The sequence below is a fragment of the Ammospiza nelsoni genome, chromosome 14 (assembly GCF_027579445.1).
Source record: "Ammospiza nelsoni isolate bAmmNel1 chromosome 14, bAmmNel1.pri, whole genome shotgun sequence".
NCBI lineage: Eukaryota > Metazoa > Chordata > Aves > Passeriformes > Passerellidae > Ammospiza > Ammospiza nelsoni.
The window spans coordinates 16805762-16826605 of NC_080646.1; the positions used below are offsets into that span (position 1 = coordinate 16805762).

Sequence of the window (20844 nt, forward strand, 5' to 3'; positions counted from 1 at the left end):
ATCATGCCAGCAGTTTTCCTGGCCAGGTTTATGGTGCCAGACCTTTGCTGAGCAGTAAATCACACCTGCCCTGCTTCAGCTGGTGCTGGCACATCTCATGGGCACCCAAAGCCATGAGGGTGCAGGCAGGCTCCCCGTGTCCCCACAGGACAGGGCACGGTGGAAATCTGGCACCTCTGAGCCTGTTTGGCCAAAGGGGGAGGCTGAGGGATGTCTGCTCCCCACCTCCAAAACTCTCTCCTGCCTCATCTAGAGGGAAAAACAAGGTTTCCTTCTGCTCAGAGGCAAATTACTCCCTCTCCCCTGTGTGAAATAGGGTCAGGGTGACCGTGCTGCCCAGGCCATCACTGGGGGATTGCCAGGGCTGTGCTGCTCCCAAGGGCTGGGACAACCTCTGCCATTGACTCCAGATCACAGCTCTGCACCTCCCCATCTCATTCAAACACACGTTTTCATTCTCTTCCCTATTTCCATCCCCACAGTGAGGGATGGGGGCTGCGTCCACCTCCATCCACCAAGGGGTGTGTTTTCCTTCCCAGCGATTCTCGCCTCGTGCCCAGGGATTAAACAGAAGGAACGTGGCCTATTTTGTAAGGAACACTGAAAGCAAACCAGGTTATTTTTAAGGCTTGTGGTTGTATTCCTGCTGCTGGGAAACATCCCCTTCCTGAGGTCAGGGGAGGACAGGCAGTAACCTGGAAAAAGGACAGCAGCTCTCCAGGGCCAAGCTCTGCTGGCAAAGTTTAAATCCTCAGAACTGAAGGATTGGGTTATTCCAGGTTTGCAGGATCAGATGCTGCTTCTGTGCTGCCACCCCACCACCTGAGGAAGGGCTAAGGGCCCAGGAGGGCTCCTGCCTGGACATGAAACACAAACCACAGCCCAATCAATCTCAGAAGTTTCCTGGCCAGGCCCTTCCCTGCCAAGCTGGCCATAAAGCTGGCAGAGGTTCAGGGAAGATCATGGCATGGTTTGGGTTGGAAGGGGCCTTAAAGGTCATCTTGTTCCACCCTCCTTCCATGGGCAGAGACACCTTCCACTCTCCCAGGTTGCTCCAAGCCTCATTTAACGTGGCCTGAACACTTCCAGGGATGGGGCACCCAAAGCTTCTATGGGCACTCTGTGCCAGGGCTCAGCACCCTCACAGGGAACAATTTCTTCCCAATATTCCATCTATCCCTGCCCTCTGCAGTGGGAAGCCATTCACCCCCCGTCCTGTCACTCCAGGACCTTGTCCAAAGTCCCTCTCCAGGTCCCTTGGAGCCTGTTTTGGCCTTTGGAAGGGCTCTAAGATCTCCCTGGAGCCTTCTCCTCTCCAGGTGAACACCCCCAGTGCTCCCAGCCTGTCCCCAGAGTCCTGGGAGAGCATCTGGGGAAGAAGGAAGGGGACCATAACCCCAGGGCCATCCCACCTGTGACAGGCTGGGTCCAACACCTCTGCTGGGTGAGGAACACCAGCAGCTGGTCTCAGGTCAGGTTTCAGCAGGATCTGGAGGCACTGGGGCTCACAGGTAGAGATGGACACAGAGCAGGAGGGGAGGCTGTCACAGCTCGGGTGACTGAACCAGTTTCCAGGCACCTATTCAAATGCAAACAAAGAATTCACCCGGGGCAGGATGGATCCTTTGGCTTTGAAACCCCTCCGGGGAGCTTTAGACATGCAAATGCAGGGGTTCAACAAAGGTGGGACTCCATTCCCAGCCCGGCTTCAGGAGACTGGGACCCAGGGAAGCATCACACGCCTCCAAAATCCCCACTGCTCTGGGCCACAGCAGCTGCAGGAGCTTGGAACAGCATTGTCCACACTTCTGGGAGTGAGCACAGAAGCCCCCTGAGCTCACAGCAACGCCACTCTGTTTTGGGGAGGCATGGTCCCAGGGCTCCAGCCTCCCTGTCCCAATCCCAAAACCTCCCTGGCAGCTCTCAGCAGCCCAGGAGATGCTCTGGATTTCACCAGGAGCCAGGAGCAGCATCCCAGGGTGCCTCAGGGGGCACAGGGCTGAGGGCAGATGATGAGGACAGTCTCCTGGGAGGGCAGGAGGACACCAAGGCAGGTGAGGGGGGGGTCAGATCCTCCTAGGAGCTGTTTGATGAGGAAAGCTCAGAGCCAGGGCCGAGCTGACAGCTGCCTGGTGTGACAGGGCTCAGTACCTCCAGTGGGCTCCAGGCCAAGCCCAGTGCCCCGGGATGCCGGAGCCCTCCCTGCCTGCTACGTGCCTGTCTGATCGGGGCCAGCCGTGCCCACAGCCGGCAGAACAGGCTCGGCTGGCAGCGAGCCCGGCACGGCGGGATGGAGCCCCGGGGAAGAGCTGGAACGTCACCCTGGGAGCACCTCAAACAAACGCACACAGGGCCGCTGCTGGCCCCGGGAGCCTGGCATCTGTCCCACCACCTGCCCATGGGAGATAAAGCACGCGGATTTACACTGCAGGGCCGCAGGAGATCCCCAGCTCCCAGGGAACGAGCACCCAGCCACCAGAAAGCATCCCTGTGCCTGCCATGGCTCCCCAGGCCAGCTGCGATTTAAATTTCAGACAAATTGAGCCTGACCTCTGTTTCCACACCCAGCAACTGCAAGGCAGACAGACAATGACGGAGGGATAACCACAGCCCAGAGCCTGGGCTCCCCACCCCTCCTGCACAAACAACACACCCGGAGACACAGCTCCGTGGCACTGCAGGACTGAGCTCCCTACGCCCAGCACCTTCCCAGGACTGCAGAGAGGGAATCCGGGCAGGCACAGAGGGCTGGGACAGGGTCTGACCTCACCTGACCTGGCTGTGCCTAGCAGGGGGAACCTGAGGTTCATTCACACTCATGGGAGGAGCTGGCTTGGGTCATACCCCCATTAGAGCTGGTTTCCAGCTTATTCCCTAAAACAGACAGCACTGATCCACCATAATTTCCCTGGGCTGGGAGCAGGAGGGAGCTTTATTATATCCACAGCCAAGAGAATACAGGGGTGCTCAAGGCAACCAGCTGCTGCTTGTATATTTGCCTGGAGGAGCCAACTCAGGGTCATGCTTCGGAAATATTTGAGAAGCACAGCAATTAAAAGATTGGAGCTGGCAGAATGAGCTGTCTCCCTCTGCCCTGATCCACGCCTGTGTCCACCCACCCGCATCCGCCCGGAATCACTCCTCTGGGCGGGAGGGGTGGCACGGTGGGGGTGGCACTGAAACTCCGCTTGGCTCCATGCCCCGAGCTGCTGCTGACCCCGACGGGCAGGCAGGGCTGTGCTGCTGACCCCGACGGGCAGGCAGGGCTTCTCCCCGCTCCCCCGGGGGTGCTCCCCGCTCCCCGTTGGCGGCTGTGCCTCTCCAGCCCCGTGGCAGCGCGGTGTGCACAGCAAGCCCCATCCTGCCCGCCGCAGCAGCAGCTGCACCCTGCGCTCCCCTCGCTGGGAGGAGCTGGGTTGGGTCACCGCGCTCCTTTGGCGGCTGATCCCGAATCGTTGAGCACTGCTGGGTGGATCCGTGTGGCTGACAGCGCTCTGATCAGCAGCTCTGCTTGCCCCAGCGTTCCCATCCTCTGCCCTCCAGCTGTTTGGCTGATGCTGCCCACCCTGGAGCATCTTGGTGAGCTCGGGATACAAACACAGGAGGTACCTACAGCCTGATAACCTGGCCCATGCACAAACCCTGGGCTCCCAGAGCTCAGAACGAGGATGCCAGGTTTTCTTCCCATGGTGGAGAGAGCCCAAAGAGAAGCAGCAAGACAGGAGCTCCGGGAAGCCTCACATAGGAAGGGAGGCAGGCACAGGCTCTGGTGCTGGCTGCAGCGCTCTCCAGGCAGGATGCTCCAGCCACCACCACTGCTGCCACCTCCCAGTCCTGCTGTCAGCACTGATGGGACTCACACAGGGCCTCAGCCTCGGCTTTCCCACGCAGGAGCTGCCTTGGGAAGTGGGAGGAGGAAACGGATCTGCTCCGTGTCCCCGGTGCTTCCTCTCAGCCCTCCATGCCCTGGTTTTTTTTCTCTTGTGAGAGCAGAGAACAGCCAGTGTCACAGATAACAGAGGCTGTGACAGACACTGCTGGGACATGTGAAGCACTGTGCACAGCCCCAGACTCCTCCCCACCACCATCCTGCACCTGGGACAGCCACCAAAATGCTCGGGGCTGGGTCTATCCTCCAACCCAGGGCATGTTTGCAGGATGCTGTCGGAAGTATGGGGGGCAGCAGCAGGATGCTCAGCCTCCCCATCTGGCCAAGGCAGACTCTGAAATGCCCACCATGGGCAGTGAAGGCCCAGCTGCCTACTGCCAGGTGGGAAAAGGCAGGAATGCTAATGGAATACAGGTTCTAGCCAATGGATTTGCTGTGTCCTGGGAGTGTGACCCAGACATGAGGGTACAGAGTGGGTGGATGGTGGAGCAGGGAGATCTTCATGGATGCTGAAGGATCACAGAGAGCACCTTTGGGGAAACTGAGGCACAGCCTTCCAAAGGGGTGCATGCAGCCCACAGGAACCTTATCCCATCCCTGTCCCCATGACAGGACACCAGAGCAGAGGATGAACTCCTGGGGTGCTGGGACATCTCCCTGCTCCAGCTGCACAGCCCAGCTCCAGGACATCCCAGGGACCGAGTTCCCACAGGGCTCCCCAGGCAGGGGATGCCCTTGCTCAGGCAGTCCAGGGGAGCTGGGATGTTGGCTCAGCTCTGGAGGCCGCCTGCAGTGCCAGAGGCTGGCTGCCAGCCCGGGGACGGCGGTGGCAGGCTCAGCCCCAGTGCCATTGTGCTCCAGAGGGAGCGGGGCTGGGGGAAGGGACACGTTGTGGCCTCAGCGTGGGGCCAAGGCCACCGTGGTCACCCAGAGCAGGGCCAGCAGGGCTGGGGACACGTCACTCCTGCAGGATTAGCACAGGGTCAGACACCATTCCCACGGCTGCTGAGCTGGGATGGGGATGGGATGAGGAGGGAATGGGGTGAGATGGTGCCAAGGAAGGATCTGGTCAGGTGAGGAAGAGGATGGGGTGGGATGGGGCTGGGGCAGGATGGGACCAGGCTGGGACAGGGCCAAGGTGGAACACGGCCAGGGTAGGATGGAATTGCAGTAGGATGGGATTGGCATAGGATGGGGCCAGAGTGGGATGGGACTGGGATGGAAATGGAGAGGGATGGTGCCATGTAGGGATGCAGCCTGGCTGGGATGGGACTAGAGTGGAACAGGGCCAGGCTAGGATGTGGCCAGGCTAAAACAGGGTTGGGATGGGATGGGATTGGGGGGGGATGGGATTGGGATGGGGTGGGATGGGGATGGGATGGGATTGGGATGGGATTGGGTTAGGGTGGGATGGTACCAGAACGTGCTGGGAATGGGGCAGAATGGAGCCAAGTCAGGATGTGGTGAGGGTGGGATGAGGCTGGGCTAGGATGGGACTGATGTGGGATGGGGCCACGGTGAAGGGGCCTGCCCTGGCTGTGGGATGCAGGAGGAAGCACGTCCTGCCTGGATGGAGGCTGTGAGCAGGGCTGTACCTCAGAGTGCTTGTCCTGCAGCCTGGGGCCAGGGAGGGCTCGGGAGGATGGAGCACAGCCCGCAGCATTCCCAGCGTCGCTGTTAGTTTAACAATACCCCGCTGGCCTGCATGCCGGGGCTAATTTTATCCCTGGAGGCAGGCCAAGGCGGCCCTAACTTTCCTCGCTGTGATTTATCCCAGCCATTTCCCTTCAAAAACAAGGCCCCCGTGCCAGCCCTGCTGTCTCCAGGCAGCAGCACACTGTCCCAGCCAGGGCAGAGAGGGGCAGGATCTGCCCCTTGGGGGGCTGTTTAGAGAGCACGAGGGGGGTTGCTGTGGGAACCCCTCCTAGGGTCATTCCCCCCACAGCACGGGGATGTTTAAAGCTGACTGGAAGCCAGGGGATGCTCAGGCAGAACCTTCCCTGGGATCCTGGAGCAGCTCTATTTTCCACAGACATCTCTGGGAAGGAGGTGGGTGTTTTTTCTACCAATGATTTTATTGAAAAGGCTGTGGGGCTATTTTTTCCCTTTTTTTCCTTTTTTCTCCCTTTTCCCAGTCAGCAGCCATACTTGAGAAAGAGCTTTCTCTTTGCCTCTGTGCATCTAGTTAAAAACTGATCAGTAAAAATGCTGCAGAAAAATGGAAAATATTGAAAACATCTTGTGACAAACAAACAAAAAAAAAATCTCTTCCAAATAAAGATCTCTTTTCCTCTCTCTTATTTTTTTTCCATCAGAAAAGCTTTTAGTGTGCAAAATGTCGACCGCTTGGATTTCTCCTCCCAGCGGGCTGGGATGCACCCACCCCTGCTCCAGGAGAGTGGGCTTCAGAAAGCTAAAAATCACTGGACAGACACCCCAGCACCGTTACCTCCCCACCTGTCCCTCTAGTGATCTCCTCATACTCCTGCCAGACCCGTGGCAGGGTGGGAGATCGCCAGGGAAAGAAAGAAAGGAAGAGGTGGCACGGCCAGCCCGCGGGCAAGCCCTTCCCTGCCAGCGCGGGAAGGGGGAGCAGCCCAGAGTCATTTGGTCACTAGCGTGGTGAGTTCCAGCCCGTGCGAGGAGCCCCGGGGGCTGCGGGCAGGGCGGGATGAGGGTTAGAGGTTGTCGTACATGCGCAGCGTCTTCTCCAGCTGCTGGCTGACGCGCTGGTAGAAGACGATCTGCTGCCTCAGGTAGGACTGCATCATCCTCTTGAAGTCGGCCACGCGGCGCTCGTGGAAGTGGTTCATCTCGGCCTGCAGGGCGAAGCCCACCACGCGGCAGCGCTTGCGGATCCCGTCCGCCTCCTCCTGGTCCATCCTGCCCTCGTCGCTCATCCGCTGGCTCTCCTTCACCTTGGCGAAGGCGCCTGCCGGGGCAGGACAGCGTCAGGGGATGGGTGCGACCCTCGGGCCCTTCCCTGGGCAGCCCTGCTTGAGCCCATGGCCCCCCGTGCTGGGGCACCAGCCTGGCCCCAAAGAAGAGGCACAGACCTGCCCCATGGCAGGGAGGGAGCTGCCTGCATCTCCCCCTGCCCATCAAACCCTTCCCTCTCCTCCTGGATGGCAAAGACCAGGAGCATTTCCCCTCTTTTTCCCTCTTGACTCTGGCATCCCCAGCTCCCTTTCCATCCTGGGCAATCAGCCTCATGTATAGCCGGTTTTGGGGGTCTGGGCTCCTGAGTGCTGTGACTCAAGGCTTGGGGTGCAAAGCTGACATGGGGCAGTGTTAGCACAGTGAAGCAGCCCAGCCAAGGCTGCCCTCCAAATATTCCATGCCATTTCATGAACAGGGGTCGGGAGCAGCCCTGGGAGACCTCATGAATAGGGGTCAGGAGCAGCCCTGGGAGACCCCAGCCCAAGGAAGCAGTGAACCAGGATGTGGCAAGGGCACGTGGTGCTGTCTGGAGGTCAGCTGGGAAAGCATCTCCCACTCCCAGAGGCAGCTGATGCTCTGACACCAGTTTTTCCCTCTCCTTCCATGTTTTTTTACAGCTCGGTTTCGAAAGAATCCTGCCTGGCTCCAGCCCTGCATTCCTCCCCCTCATTAGCACAGAGGCTAAAAAACTAAAAACAGGATCTGGCCCGCTCTGGGCTCTCTTCCCTTCTCCCTGCCCCTTGCCGGGAGCACCAGACCCGGGGTTACAGCGCTCCCGCTGCGCCAGCCCTGCTCCCAGAGGGGAGGAGGAGGAGGAGGAGGAAGAAGCAAAGTTTGGAGGCCAAATCCTGCCTTCCGCTGTGCCCACGCGGCCTCGCTTCCGGACAGGATCCAGCCCCTCTCCATGGGTAAACAACACTCAGAGGAAAGGCAGGGAAGCTGCCCGGGCAGGACTGAATCCTCCCTGCGCCCTTTGCCTTCCCAGCCTCCCCCAGGGATGCCGAGTGATGCACAGACATCCCTGCATGCTGGACACAAACAGCCCTGGCTTCACCCTGGGGAAAACCTGTCCTGCACACTCTGGGGACACTGGTGTGGGTGTCCCCTCCCTGCTGCGGGCAGCTGGGCGGGGAGGAGTGTGTGTGGACTTTGGCCCCACACCCACAGTGCTGGCTGCCTGGGTGCAAAGGGACACCGAGCCCTGCCTGCCTGCTGCCTGCCCCAGGGAGAGAACAACTGACACTTCTCCCCCCCTCTGATCCCACCAAATCCAGGGAACCAGGACAAACGGGACGCGGGGAGCTCTGATGCCCTGGGGGTGCTAACCCCCTTCTGCTGGGCTTGGAGGTGCAGGGATATACTCTTGAAAAGGACAACCCTGGTTGTCCCCAGAGGTTCAGTGTGTCCCCTATCCCACTGCCCTGCCCCCTTGGGCCCTCTGACCAACCCAAGCCCATGTCCAGCCATGTCCCAGCCCTGGGGGAGCAAGCTCTGGTATTCCTGCTGGCCACCCATTCTCTGCCTTGGCAGAAAGGGAGGATGAGGGGGGACAAGTGGCAGTGGGTGGGGATGCACAAGAGGTGCAGGGCAGGTCACCTCAGACCCAACAGCAGCAGTGCTGGCTCCTGCTCACAGTCTGGGGGAAGTGACATCCATGCTGACGACCCCAGCAGTGCTTTGGGTAGCACCAGCAGCAATTACAGAGTCCACAGGATCACTGGGGCAGACTCTGGACCCAACAGCCCTAGCAGACTCTGCCAGGCTGGGCTGACTGGAGGGCTGTGCCAGTGGGGACCACACCGTGCCCCTAAGAGGCATAGGCAGTGGTTCCCATCCCCATTCCCATCCCTATTCCCCATTCCCTTCAAGGCCCAACAGAGGCCTCATTGCATCCCCATCCCACTTGCAGTACCATTCCCACTCACATGGGACCATTCCTGGGGAGAAGAATGCCCCCTTACCTTTCTGCAGGTGGATGATGTCTGGGAAGTTGGAGAGGAGACCTTGGTACAAGGAGAGAGTGTCCAGCATGAGGAACAGGTCGTTCTTGGGCTGCTCAGCAAACATCTCCCCCACAGTCTCGTACGTCTTGCCCGTGTGGGAGATGGCGTTGTTGAGGGCATCCAAGCTGTAGGGAGGGTCCATGTGGAAGGAGTGGCTGATGGCCTGGAAGGCATTGCCCAGCTTCTGGAACTCCTTCCGGAAGCCCCCCACGTGCTTGCGCACCAGCTCCGACGCCACGTTGGTCAGCTGCAGCACGCTGTCATCCATCTTCTTGCTGAAGGCCTTGAAGGCATCCACGCGGTCCTCCACATCCTGCAGGTCCTGGTGCTCCGTGGGAATCTGGATGGTGAGGAGGAAACTGGCGCCCACCATCTCGTCCTTCTCCGCCCGGCGTTTGCCCAGCTTCCACTGCTTCTCGTCGCGGCAGCAGAGGAAGTGCTGGAAGCCCTCATACTGGGAGAGCACGGGGTGGCTGGTCATGTGCTCCATCCAGAGGATCAGCCGCCGCTTGCGCTTCTCGATGAAGTCCTCCTCGAAGCGGCCGGTGGCCTGCTTCTCGGGCAGGTGCGGCACCGAGATCACCGTGAACTTGTGCAGCAGGCGGTTGTAGAGCCAGTCGAAGTGCTTGTAGCGCCGGTACACGGGAGAGTTGAAGTTGCTGGGCGTCAGCTTGTAGGAGATGTAGCTCTTGATGCCCTTGAACTTGGTTTGCTTGGTGGGGTCCTCCACAGAGCAGATGAACGGGTGGGGGTTGGCCCTCCACTGCGGGCCTCTGGAGCCCATCTCGATGCAGTAGGTCTCGGCGATCTTGGACATCAGGGGCACGTCGCCCAGGATGAAGGCTTCCACCCCGGAGCGGACGAAGCAGGAGAAGCGGTTGAGGTTTCTGCCCACCACGCTGCCCCTCTTGGAGGAGCTCATGCTGTCCTGCCTCTCCAGGGCCGGCTTGGGCCGGTAGCCGGCATGCTGGTGGTGCCCATAGGCCGCCGGGCACGGCAGGCTGGGCGAGGGGTGCCCGTTGGTGCCCGGCGCGCTCCGCGGCTCCTCCACCACCGTGCACGCGTCGTCCCAGTCATCCCAATCGTCATCATCATCGTCCTCAAAACTGCCCTGGTAGGAGATGCCGGGGTTGGGGGATGCCGAGTACAAGGAGGAATCGTGCCCGGGGGAGCCGGCCGGGCTGCTGGAATAGTCCGTGTAGTTGGAGCCCGAGCGGGAGCGGAGGATCTCGACGTAGGAAGCGGGGAAGAGGCCGGTCTCCCCACGGCTGTTTTGGCCCTGTAACCACCCGTCTAGGGAGTTCTCGCTGAAGATGACGAGCTCCTCGTTCTCCTGGATGCTGATCTCCTCTTTGTTTTCGCTCTGGAAGTTGTAAAGCGCTCTGGCTTTCAACGCCATGGCCGGTCCCGGCTCGGGAAGAGGGGGGGGAGCCAGAGGAACGCAACCCCCCCGGCCAAAACACCCCCCCGATCCCGGCAATACCGCGGGCTAGCGCGGCTCCGGGATCACCACCACGCGCTGTGGGAAATGGCTTGGCCGCTTTCCCAGGAAAATAATAATAATTAAAAAAAAAAAAAAAAAAAAAAAAAAAAAAAAAAAAAAGGTGGAGAAGAAATCCCTTACGAGGTGACGCCAATGTCCCTATGTCCAAGTGACCCCCCGTGATCCCGGCGCCCCGGTTAAAAAGAACATTCCCCGTTTAAAAACGGCATTCCCTGGATGAAAACAAGATCCCCGGTCACGCGAGCGGCGTTCCCCTGGCTCCTCCGGGATGCGGATCCCGGCCGGCCCGAGAGCCGGGCTCTGCCATGTCCGCGCAGGGTTTATCTCCCTGGGAGGCTGATCCCGAGCTTTCACTCTCCGGGAGGAAAACCCCCGGCTGCCAACGAGGAAATAAATCCGAAGCGATTTTTCTCGGGGCTCCTGTGGGTCAAACACACTAAATTTCCCGTCGGTGGGTGCTGGGAGAGCGCCGGGCGCGACCCCAAACCCTGCCCAACCTCCCGGTGATCCCGGGATTTTGCAATTCCTTTCCGGGCCGACTTTCCCGATGGTTGGTGGGGTCTGGTTTTTCCCTGAAATCCGTAAATCTCACGCAGGACGGAGGCGGCGCCGGCGGTGGTGCCCGTGTCGGTGTCGGGGCCGCTCCTGCCGCCACCGGCTATGACGGGGCAGCGCCGGGGCCGCTCCCGTTGCCGAAGGGGTGGCGGAGCCGGCCGCCAGCCTCCCGTGACGCAGGGCAGCGCTCCCCGCTCCGCCGCCCGGTTCGCGGCGGGGAGCGGCCCGGCCCGGCCCGGCCAGCCGCACGCTGCCCTCTGCAGGCAGCCGGCGCCGGGGGCACGACTCCCCGCCCGCGGGGGCTGCGGCTGCTCCCGCGTCCCTGCCGGGTTGTGCCCCTCACCAGTGCCCGGTCCCAGCCCGCAGCGCCCCGTGCCGGTGCCCGGTTGCGGGGGAAACTGAGGCACGGGGAGACGGGCTGAGGGGGGCGCGGGGCCTCCGCGCCAGGCGGGGGCGCTGCGGGCGGCGCGGGCGGAAGCGCGGCGGGCGGGCCGCGGGGTTGCCATGGAGGAGCTGAGCGCGGCGCTGGCGGCGGGCGTGGGGCTGGCGGGGCCCTGCAGCCCGGCCGCGCCGCACCCCCGTCTGGCCGCCTACAAACCCCGCGGGGGCCCCGGGCAGGCCGAGCGCCGGCAGCGCCTCCTCCGCATCCAGAGAGAGTGAGCGCGGCGGCGGGCGGGATGGGAGCCGCCGGGAGGGGAGCGCGGGGCGCGCTGGGCCGGCCCGGAGCCGCCTGAGGGGAGCGGCACGGGCCGCGTGTGCCGTGCGGGACCTCACACCCCGCGGGTTGTTTGCTCGACCCCAGGAGGCGGCTGGACTACGTGAACCATGCCAGGAGGCTGGCGGAGGACGACTGGGCCGGGGTGGAGAGCGAGGACGAGGACAAGGAAGGGGAAGATGCGGAGGAAGAGGCGATGGACGTGGATGCTGGTAAAAAGCTGCCCAAGCGCTACGCCAATCAGGTGAGGAGCCAGCTGTGTCCCTGTGGCGGGGTGTGGCTGTGGGGCAGGGATGTGGAGTGTTTTGAGCCAACGGTGATGGCCATTTGCGGGCTCAGAGGAGTGTGTCCTGCTCGGCTTGGTGCTCAGAAAGAAATTGTGCTTAGCTCGCCTCCAAAACACATGGAGGTGGGATGTGCTTTAGAATCACTTAGATTTAAAAGGTCTCGAAGGTCAGTGATTCCAGCCATTAATTCTGCGTCGCTGTGTTCCCCACTTTAGGAGATTTCAGCTCAGCCAGCAGCATGAGTACCCTGTTAGGCAGTATTCAGCTAAAGATTTCTGTTTCCCTGTGTTTGGAAAGGAAAAAAAAGGGCAAACTCAGCTGGATTTTATCAGCCTGGGTGCTGTATTGGTTCTAGATAACACACAGCCACTTAGGCAGCCTCTGAAGGGGTCAGCTTGTCCAGGCTCTTTACTCCTGAGGTTTTGGAATCTCTAAGCCCTGCTGTGTTTTTAAACCCCAAGGTGTGGGATGCCCAGTGTGAGCCCTGTGCTGTGGTCTGAAGCTCAGTCAGCAGCTGGGAAGCAAGAGGAAGGCTTGGGGAAGAATGTGTTAGGCAGGTTGGACTTCATTAGAGGGAAGGGACAGAGCCCTTTGGGGGGTGACAAGCAGTGCCAGCTGCCCTTAAAACACCCAGTGTCAAAGCAAAGCCAAAGCCTCCTTGCTCTACCCTTGAGCTGTTTGTTGTCCTTAACTTCAGGAGAGGTGTTACTGACTGGTTCTTCTCCCTGGGCTCCCTGTAGCTGATGCTGTCGGAGTGGCTGGTGGATGTGCCCTCAGATCTGGAGCAGGAGTGGGTTGTGGTGGTGTGTCCCGTCGGGAAAAGGGCTCTTGTCGTGGCCTCCAGGGTAAGTGGGCTTCCAGCAGCTGCTGAAGGATGTCTACCCATTCACAGCCAACACAAAACTGGCTTGACTGTGTTTTTTCTCTCCTTTTTTCCTCACAGGGCACAACAGCAGCTTACACCAAGAGTGGCTTCTGTGTCAACAGGTTCCCATCCCTGCTGCCGGGGGGAAACCGGCACAACTCAACCAGTGACAAAGGTACAGGTGTGAGGAGGGTCTGGATGGAGAGAGGGGAACTGCCTGGGAGTTTGTGTGTGCTCACAGACCCAGTGCTGCTCCTCCAGCTCCCCCAGGTTCCACGGCTGTGCCCCTTTTCTGTGCTGGGGGTGCTCAGCTTCAGGCCAGTTTCTGTGTCTCTGGAGATAACTAGATGGGAGCAATATCAGATGCCTTTATGCTAGATAAGCATGTAGAATACCTGAATGGTTTGGGTTGGAAGAGACCTTAAAGCTCATCTTGTTCCACTGCCCTGCCAAGGACAGGGAACCTTCCTCTAAAACAGGGTGCTCCAAACCCTGTCCAACCTGGCCTTGGATACTTCCATGGATCGGGCAGCCACAGCTGCTCTGGGCAACCTTTGCCAGGCACTCAGCACCTTCACAGGAAAGAATTTCTTCCTAACATCTAATCTGAAATTGCCCTTATCCAGTTTAAAACCATTGCCTCATGTCCTGCCACATCTTTTAATAAACTTCCTGTTTGACTGACACTCTTAAACCCTGACATCTTCTCTGTCCTTTAACAGACACCTTTGTATGGTGTCATCTTCCTCAATATGTCTTGGAATTTTATTTTTTTTTTGCCCCAAAAAGAGAGGCTTATTGTCTGGCAAATGCCATTTTCTGAAACATGCCCTTGCTTGTTGTGCCTCTGACTGGTCCCTTTGCAGCCTGGTGGGATCCTCAAGCTCAATGCTTTTTGTGGCTGCAGTTTGTGCTGGCAGGAGGGGATCCCACAGTCCCACATCAGGGCAGGATTAATGTCAGAGAGCTGGGACCTGGTGTTGGCCAGCTGGCTTGGGCAGTGCCAGGAGCAGGTGTGGACCTCCCTGTGTTTGTGTGTGCAGTGTACAGCATCCTGGACTGCATCTACAACGAGGCCAAGCAGACCTACTACATCCTGGACGTGATGTGCTGGAGAGGACACCCTGTTTATGACTGCCAGGTACTGACCCTGCCCTCCCTGCTGTTCCCTGAGCTGCTTTGCTCCAGCACTGTGTGAAGCTCACTCTGCTAAAGGCAGAAATTTCTCCTAAGCACAGCTTTAGAGCTGCTGGATAAGGGGGGGGGCAGCAGGGTTTGGGGTGCTGTTTCTGCAGATTAAGTCAGTTTGTAAATCTCCCAGGTGAGGGCAGAGGAACAAATGTGGTCAGCAAACACTGCCAGGTGATGTGTGGTGAATGGTGAATGGTCACTAACTCTGCCTCCTTTCACAGACTGACTTCAGATTCTTCTGGCTCTCCTCAAAACTCCAAGAAGAGGAAGGGCTGGGAGAGAAAAGCAGGATTAATCCAGTAAGTCCTTTTGTTCTGAGGAGGAGGCTGAGGGGGGGTAAGCTCTCCTGTTCAGCAGGCTTCAGCAGTTTCTTTCACAAGTGGAAGCTTTTTTTCCTTTCCCCTCACAGATCAGGCTTCAAAGTGTAGATCTGATGAAATGGGATGCCGTGGTCAGGATGTAAATAGAACCACTGCATATTGTAAATGAGTTTAGTGGGGTTTTTTCCCCCCCATCCAAAGTGCTGAGGGAGATCACACTGCAGGGTATCAGCTAACTTCCATGCTGTTTTTAGCTTTCCCTTGTAATGGAATGGAAAGCCAGTGTGGTTTCTTCAGGAGCTGTATTGGTTGGCAGCCTGACTACAATGGGGTTTATTCTGGCAGTCTTGTGGGTTTGTAAAGCTTTAAGCCTTCCCTCTGTTTAAACTGATCATTGAAGTTGTCAGGATGAATGCTGGCTTGCCACTCAGAGTCCCTGCTGAGCCAGAATAAAAAGTCTTCCTTTGAAGGCTTACACATGGGGGTCAGACCTAGAGTCCACAGCAGCTTGGAACATGAATTTTGGGTACAGACATGAGAGATTTGTCTGCTCAAACATGGCCAAGCAGAACAGCTCCTGTGAGCTGAGCATCTCGGTGATAAATGGAGCTGACTGCAGTGAGGGTGTCTGTGTTCAGAGAACATCCTGTCCTGACTCCCAACAGGAATATCCAGAAGATAACTACCTAATGGAGGGGGGGGTCGTTTCAGCTTTCATTTCCTGGGTGGAAAGATTGGCTTGGCTGAGGCAGCAGCCTGGAGCAGACATCTGTCTGCTTTGCATCCTGCCCGGAGGTCATCCTTTTCTATTTTGGTTAGAAGAGCCATCTCTGGGTCAGGTCTCCTGAAAAGTCCTTCCTGCAGTCTTAGGTGCTTGGGAAAAAAGGTATCAGGAATGTGGGAGCTGTTCCTCACCCTTTCCCTCTTATGTCACGTCCTGCACCAGAGGAATCCTTCCTCTTTAGCTGCCTACACACCAGTGCTGGATTCAGGAACTTGTTCACGTGTAGATCAGGGAATTTTGACTTCTAACCCTCTCTTACTCTTCCAGTACAAATTTGTGGGCCTGCAGAACTTCCCCTGCTCCTCGGACAGCCTGTGTGAGCTGCTGGCTACAGACTTTCCCTTTGAGGTGAGAACACTCAGGTGGGGGCCTGGACTCTCTTCCAGTGCTGGGAGAGAGTGCGTCCCCTCTCCTTGGGAATTTGCTCTCCTGAGGCTGCAGAGAGTTTGCCAAGTTGCTGTTTGCTGTGTGTGAGATGGATGCCTCTGTGCCCATGTTTGATCTGTTGCCTTGTCACACACCTCACTCAACCACACAAACGAGCAAGAGTTAAACCATGGCACTCCCTGGGTTTGTGCTGCCCTTGCTGCAGTTGGCTGTGTCTGAAAGAGCCTCTTGGGGTGAGAGACCACTCAGGCTGCCTCCACAGCAGCACAACTCAGGTTCACATAGCAGTGTGATGGACAGCTGACCTTTTTAGGGCCAAAACTGGTACTGACCACTACCCTGGGTGGGCTTGTGTGCATCTCCTTGGTGTTGGTGCTTCCAACAAGGCAGCTGGCTGTTTTGTGGGGAGGAAGGACAAGGGTGATGGTGAGATCCCAATGTTTCTAGGGGGTTTGGGTGTTCATGATGGGTGCCTGAGGTGTACTGGAGCTGGGGGCAGTTGGCTGTGACAGAAATCACTGAACAGTGTTGTTTACAAAGCAGAACACCTGTGTTTGCTTCATCAGCTTTAAAAGTAGAATTATACAATATTGAGTGGAAAGGGACCTGCTAGTAGCTCAAATTCCAGCTCTGGCCCTGCACAGGACAGCTCCAAGAATCCCACCCTGGGCCTGAGAGTGTTGTCCAAAGGCTCCCTGAGCTCTGGCAAGCTTGGGGCTAATGGCTGCTGCTCTGGAGAGCCTATTCCAGTGCCTGACCATCCCCGGGGGGAAGATATTTCCTATATCCACCCTAAACTTCCCCTCCCACAGCTGTTGTGCTGTTCTGACCTTTGTGGGAGGGCAGGACAGGAACAGCCACGTGCCACCCAGCTCAGTTCTGTGTTGTTGTGAGCAGTGAGTCTCAGCCCCTTGTGGAATCAGCTCTGGCTGCTTTTGCCTGCCCTGGCTGATTGTCACTCCCAGGGAAGGGGATGGAGGAGGCAGTGGCATTCTGACCTGGTGACAGTGACAACATCTGTGAGCCAGAGCTCCTCCAGTGGCTGCAGCTGTTCCTGGGAGTGCCCAGCTCAGCCCTACGTCAGGAACAGCTTCCACAGAGATTTCTTGTCCCACAAAGCCAAAAGCCACATTGATGTGACAGTGTCTCTCATGGTCTCCCATCCTGAGTTAGCCATTAAAATAGGTGTAGGTTTAAGTTAAGGGCACTAACTTGGCTACGAGGGATGACTTTGCTTTCTGCTTGTGAAAGCCAGGACAGTCATCAGAGCAAGTTGGAAAGTCCCAACCCCTCGCTGGTCTTGCCAGACCCTGCTCTGAACATGGATTGAAGAGTCTTCCCAGCTTTCTTTCAGCTGGCTTGCTCAATAATAAATGCTCCTCTGTAATACAGTTGTTCCTGGCTTTCCTGAGTAAAGTCTTCATCCCCTCCTGAGGCATCTGCTCCCGTGAGGAAAGGCTGAGGAGCATTTGCCCACTGCAGTCAGAGCAGCAAACCTCTGGGCTACAAAGGAGGCCATTGCAAAACTCTGGAGCAGGAGATGGAGCTGAACAGGCTCCAGCTGTGTAATCCAGCTGTGATTTGCCCCCCCAAACCCTCTGCTGTATCAGGGAGTGACTCCGAGAAGCAAAACGTGGTGTACGTTGGCTCAAAGCAGCCCCAACAGTGCAGGAACCTTGGTGCTTTTTCCAGGAAGAAGGGAGCTGTGGGTCTGTGTGGTGTGCCACAAGAGGGAGCCCAAAAATCCCCAAAAACACCTTCTACCACGGGCACAGAACGGAGTAAACTTTGCAGGAGGCAAAATACATCCTGACTATGGGTGGAGGGTAACAGAGGTGGGTCTTAGGTGTGGACCCAGCATCTTTTGATGCTGACAGGGATCCTGTGTGTGTGGTGGCCACAGACGAGGTCAGTCCTTTCAGATCTGGGTCTTCTTCAGAGTTAATCTGTAACCTTAGAGCCAGGGCCTGATCCACTCTGTTCAGTGGACTCTTATTCCCTGGAATTCACTAGATTTTGGATCAGTTGGCTGGCTCTGAATTTCAAGTGGTTTTTGGAGTGGATCTTAAGAGCTGCTGTCTCTCACAGATCTGTGTAAAACCATGCTTTCCATGAAGGCAGGGCAGCCAAAGCCTCTGAGAAACCCTGATGCTTAGGAATGGGAGGACTATTAGGCACCTAAAATCTGGAAAGCATGGCTGTGGAATGTTAAATCCTGCCAGGCCAGTCTCTCCTCAGGTTCAGGCCTTCAGGGACAGCGTCAGTCCTCATTCTGATGTGGCCATTGTCACTGTGGTGACTTGGCCAACAAATGAAATAAATGGGAAGGAATATAGGAGTAAATATAGGGAACCTGACCTGTCTCCACCAGGCTGAATGCTCTGGCTTGGGGAAGGTATTTGGAGTGGTCTGGAAGGCCTTCCAGGCTCTGATCTGTACCAAAACATTCCTGTGGGTACCGGAGAATCCCCGTTGCTCATCGAGTGCCACGCACCCACAGGAATGGGCTGGATGTACTGGAGTGCTGCAGAATCTGATTCCTGCCAGGAGGCAGGGTGGGGGAAAACTTTAACTTTATATGTCCAGAGGGGTTGCACAAGCTCATCATGATGTTTACTGTTCTGGTTTTATGTTTTCCTAGCACAGAAATCCCCCTTTTTCTGGGATTATTTTGCAAGATGTTAACAGTGACTGAAAATTATGGACAGAATAGTGCCAGAAGCTTTACCCTCTCTGCCAGAGGTTAGCATCTGTGGAGCAGAAGTGGACATATGCTGCTTTGTGCTCAGCCAGTGTTTCTGTTCTGGAGTCTGTAGGATCGGGGAGGGGTCTGGGAGCAGTTCATCCTGAGGTGGGCTCTTGTTCTCCCCTTTTCTGCCCACTCAGCCACTCTTCCTCATAGCCAAATGGCCTTTTAAGAGCTTGTGAAGCTGAGCTAAGAGGAGCACCACCTCCAGCATTAGTCAGCCTGACAGCAGGATCCAACCTCGCAGAGCACACCCCTGGGAAGCGTGGGAAGAGGGGGGATGAGAATCCCTGAGCACGGTGAGGAAGTGGGGGAAACGTCAGCCAGCTGCAGCACTGCAGAGTGTGGAAATAGTAGCACAAGAGTTAGGGCCTAAACCTTTAAAGTCCTGAGTGCCCTTAACTGTCACTGATTGCTAGGAGAAGTTCTCTCCTGGGAAACGTTAAGAATTTTTTTGGCATAAGCCAGCTGAAAGAGCTGTTAGGAATCAGGGCTCCTTGGCGTCACACGCTCGGGCTAATTACTTTCCAAATGTATTATTTAAAATAGCCCTAATCCAGTAAAGTGGGCTGCCTTATTCAGAGACTCTCTGGCTTTTCTGCAGAATGGGATGAAAGCATCCAGACGACGTTGCTCTGTACCGACACCAAGCTGGACTCATTTGCCTTTGACAATTTAAAGCCATCTGGGAGTCGCTGATCTTTCAGGGCAGCAGCTCTGCAGGTTTCTCCTTTCCCTTCCGCTATTTATTGCACTGCTTGAGGAAAAATGATCCAGCTGGTGGTTTTGGCCTGCAAAGAGAGAGCAGAGCCATTGTCTGGTGCCTGGTCATTCACCTGCAGGAATGACCTCAGCTCTGCCCTTTCATTCATTGTCTCTCTTGCCTGCAGGTTGATGGGCTGCTCTTCTACCACAAGCAGACCCACTACACCCCGGGCAGCACCCCGCTGGTGGGCTGGCTGCGGCCCTACATGGTCCCTGAGATCCTGGGGCTCACCGTGCCCACCACTGAGCTCACAGCCAAGCCCGACTACGCTGGGAGGCAGCTCCAGCAGATCATTGAGAGCAAGAGGAGCAAAAAGCTGGCGGGGGAAAAGGGCCAGGCAGCCACGAGGAATGGACACTACGAGCTGGAACACTTGTCCACCCCTCAGCCAGAAAAGTCTCTGGAGGGCCGGGATGGAGCAGTGAGCCAGATGGAGAGTTGAGCTGCTGGGACAGCCCAGCTGGGCAGAGAGCAGGGAAAAACTCCCTGCTCCTCACTGTGCCTCGTGCTCCTGAGAGGGCAGGGCAATAATGATAGGATGGCTTTGTTTAAAGGGCATGACAGTGGAATATCTTGCCCCAGGTGCTGCTGGATATTTTGTATTTGTTGTTACTATGTACCTATATACTCTTTGCCAGGACTTCTGTGAGGCCTTAACAGTCTGGTTCTTCACTAAAGCAGTCATGTGTTGGGAAATTATCTGTCCCCATAGCACAGGGATACAGTTCAGCTCCTGACCCCGCTTCTGTTAGAGTCTTGGCAAAACTCCAGCATAGGAACAGTGCTTGGACCTCTGAGGTGCAGCTGCTGCTTGTGACCCTTGCAGCAGCCCCACCTTCCCAGCCCTGGAAATTGGGGCTTCTCAGCCTTTGATCCAGCTGTTTTCTGAGGCCTTTCCAATGAAAGTTGTTACTAACAAAAAGTTTGCAGTGATCTGCTGTAAATGCAACGGCTGGACTTTCCACACCCACGCGTTCTTGGGGAAAATCTAAATTTCCCTGCGTTGCAGCAGGACCTGCTTTGGAGCAGGGCTTTGTGCAGCGTGAGCACGGCAGAAGCCTCTCTCTCCTTGAGGCTTTTCTCCCCAGTGGGGGGAGGAAGGAATGGGTTCTCTCTGAAAAACGCTACCATTGATCGTGCCAAATAAAAGGTTTCTCAGAAAGACAAATTCTTGAGCGTCTTCCTGCTACCTAAGGGTGGATGCGTGCTGTGCCTCCCAAATAGGGATTGAAAAATTGGTTCCAGTGCTGACGGGAGCAGAGGAAACGCTTGTGTGGGTTGAATTCTCTGCACATCGAGGTACTTCAGTCTCTTGTCCTGTCTTTCTCATCCCCAAGCCCAACCCCACCTTTTAAGCACCGGCTGCTCCCCCTCCCTGGTTTTGGGGGGATGAAATGGGGTTCTCACTGTCCCCATGTTGGTTTCCAGAGAGGGATGAAAAGGAAGGAGATGAAATACCAAGCTCACGGCAGTGTTGGGGACTCTCCTCCCAGCTCTCTATGGAAATTCCCCTGGAGGAGATACTGAGAGTGGGGATGGCCACCTGCAGATAGCGGGTGCACTTGTATCCTGCCCTTGCACCCCCCGTTTTTCCCAGAAAGAGCCTGGTTTCTGTGCCAAGCGTGTGGGCTGTGTGCGACCATCTGGCCGTGCAGCGCTATTGATGATAGCAGCGGGCAGCAGGACCCGGCCTGGCTGTGGGAGGGGGCTGCCCTCCCTCCCCTCCCCTTCCCCGCCAGGGAAGTGGCACCCTGGCCCCACGGTGTTAGAGCTGTCGCTTTCTAACAGCTGCTTCAGTTACTGGTTTCGGTATCTTTAACTTATGAAGCAGCTGACCCAGGGAAAGAGGATGAGCACCTGGACTGCCTTAGCCTCCCAATCCCTCAAAGGTT

At 57.1% G+C, this 20844-nt stretch overlaps 2 protein-coding genes across 2 annotated transcripts; one reads left to right on the plus strand and one right to left on the minus strand.

Annotated features, from left to right (window-relative positions):
- Nucleotides 1-5951: 5951 nt before the first annotated feature.
- On the minus strand, nucleotides 5952-10351 carry SNX33 (sorting nexin 33). The gene is made up of 2 exons (XM_059482571.1): nucleotides 8791-10351; nucleotides 5952-6821 (listed from the first exon to the last, which is right to left on the minus strand). Exons 1-2 carry the CDS (start codon nucleotides 10229-10231, stop codon nucleotides 6568-6570), a joined length of 1695 nt encoding a protein of 564 aa, XP_059338554.1. The 5' UTR covers nucleotides 10232-10351; the 3' UTR covers nucleotides 5952-6567.
- Nucleotides 10352-11384: 1033 nt separating this feature from the next.
- On the plus strand, nucleotides 11385-20120 carry SNUPN (snurportin 1). Its single transcript, XM_059482162.1, has 8 exons — nucleotides 11385-11547; nucleotides 11694-11850; nucleotides 12634-12738; nucleotides 12837-12933; nucleotides 13802-13899; nucleotides 14171-14248; nucleotides 15321-15401; nucleotides 19077-20120. The coding sequence occupies exons 1-8, from the start codon at nucleotides 11396-11398 to the stop codon at nucleotides 19392-19394; spliced, it is 1086 nt and encodes a 361-aa protein (XP_059338145.1). The 5' UTR covers nucleotides 11385-11395; the 3' UTR covers nucleotides 19395-20120.
- The last annotated feature ends 724 nt before the right edge of the window (nucleotides 20121-20844 follow it).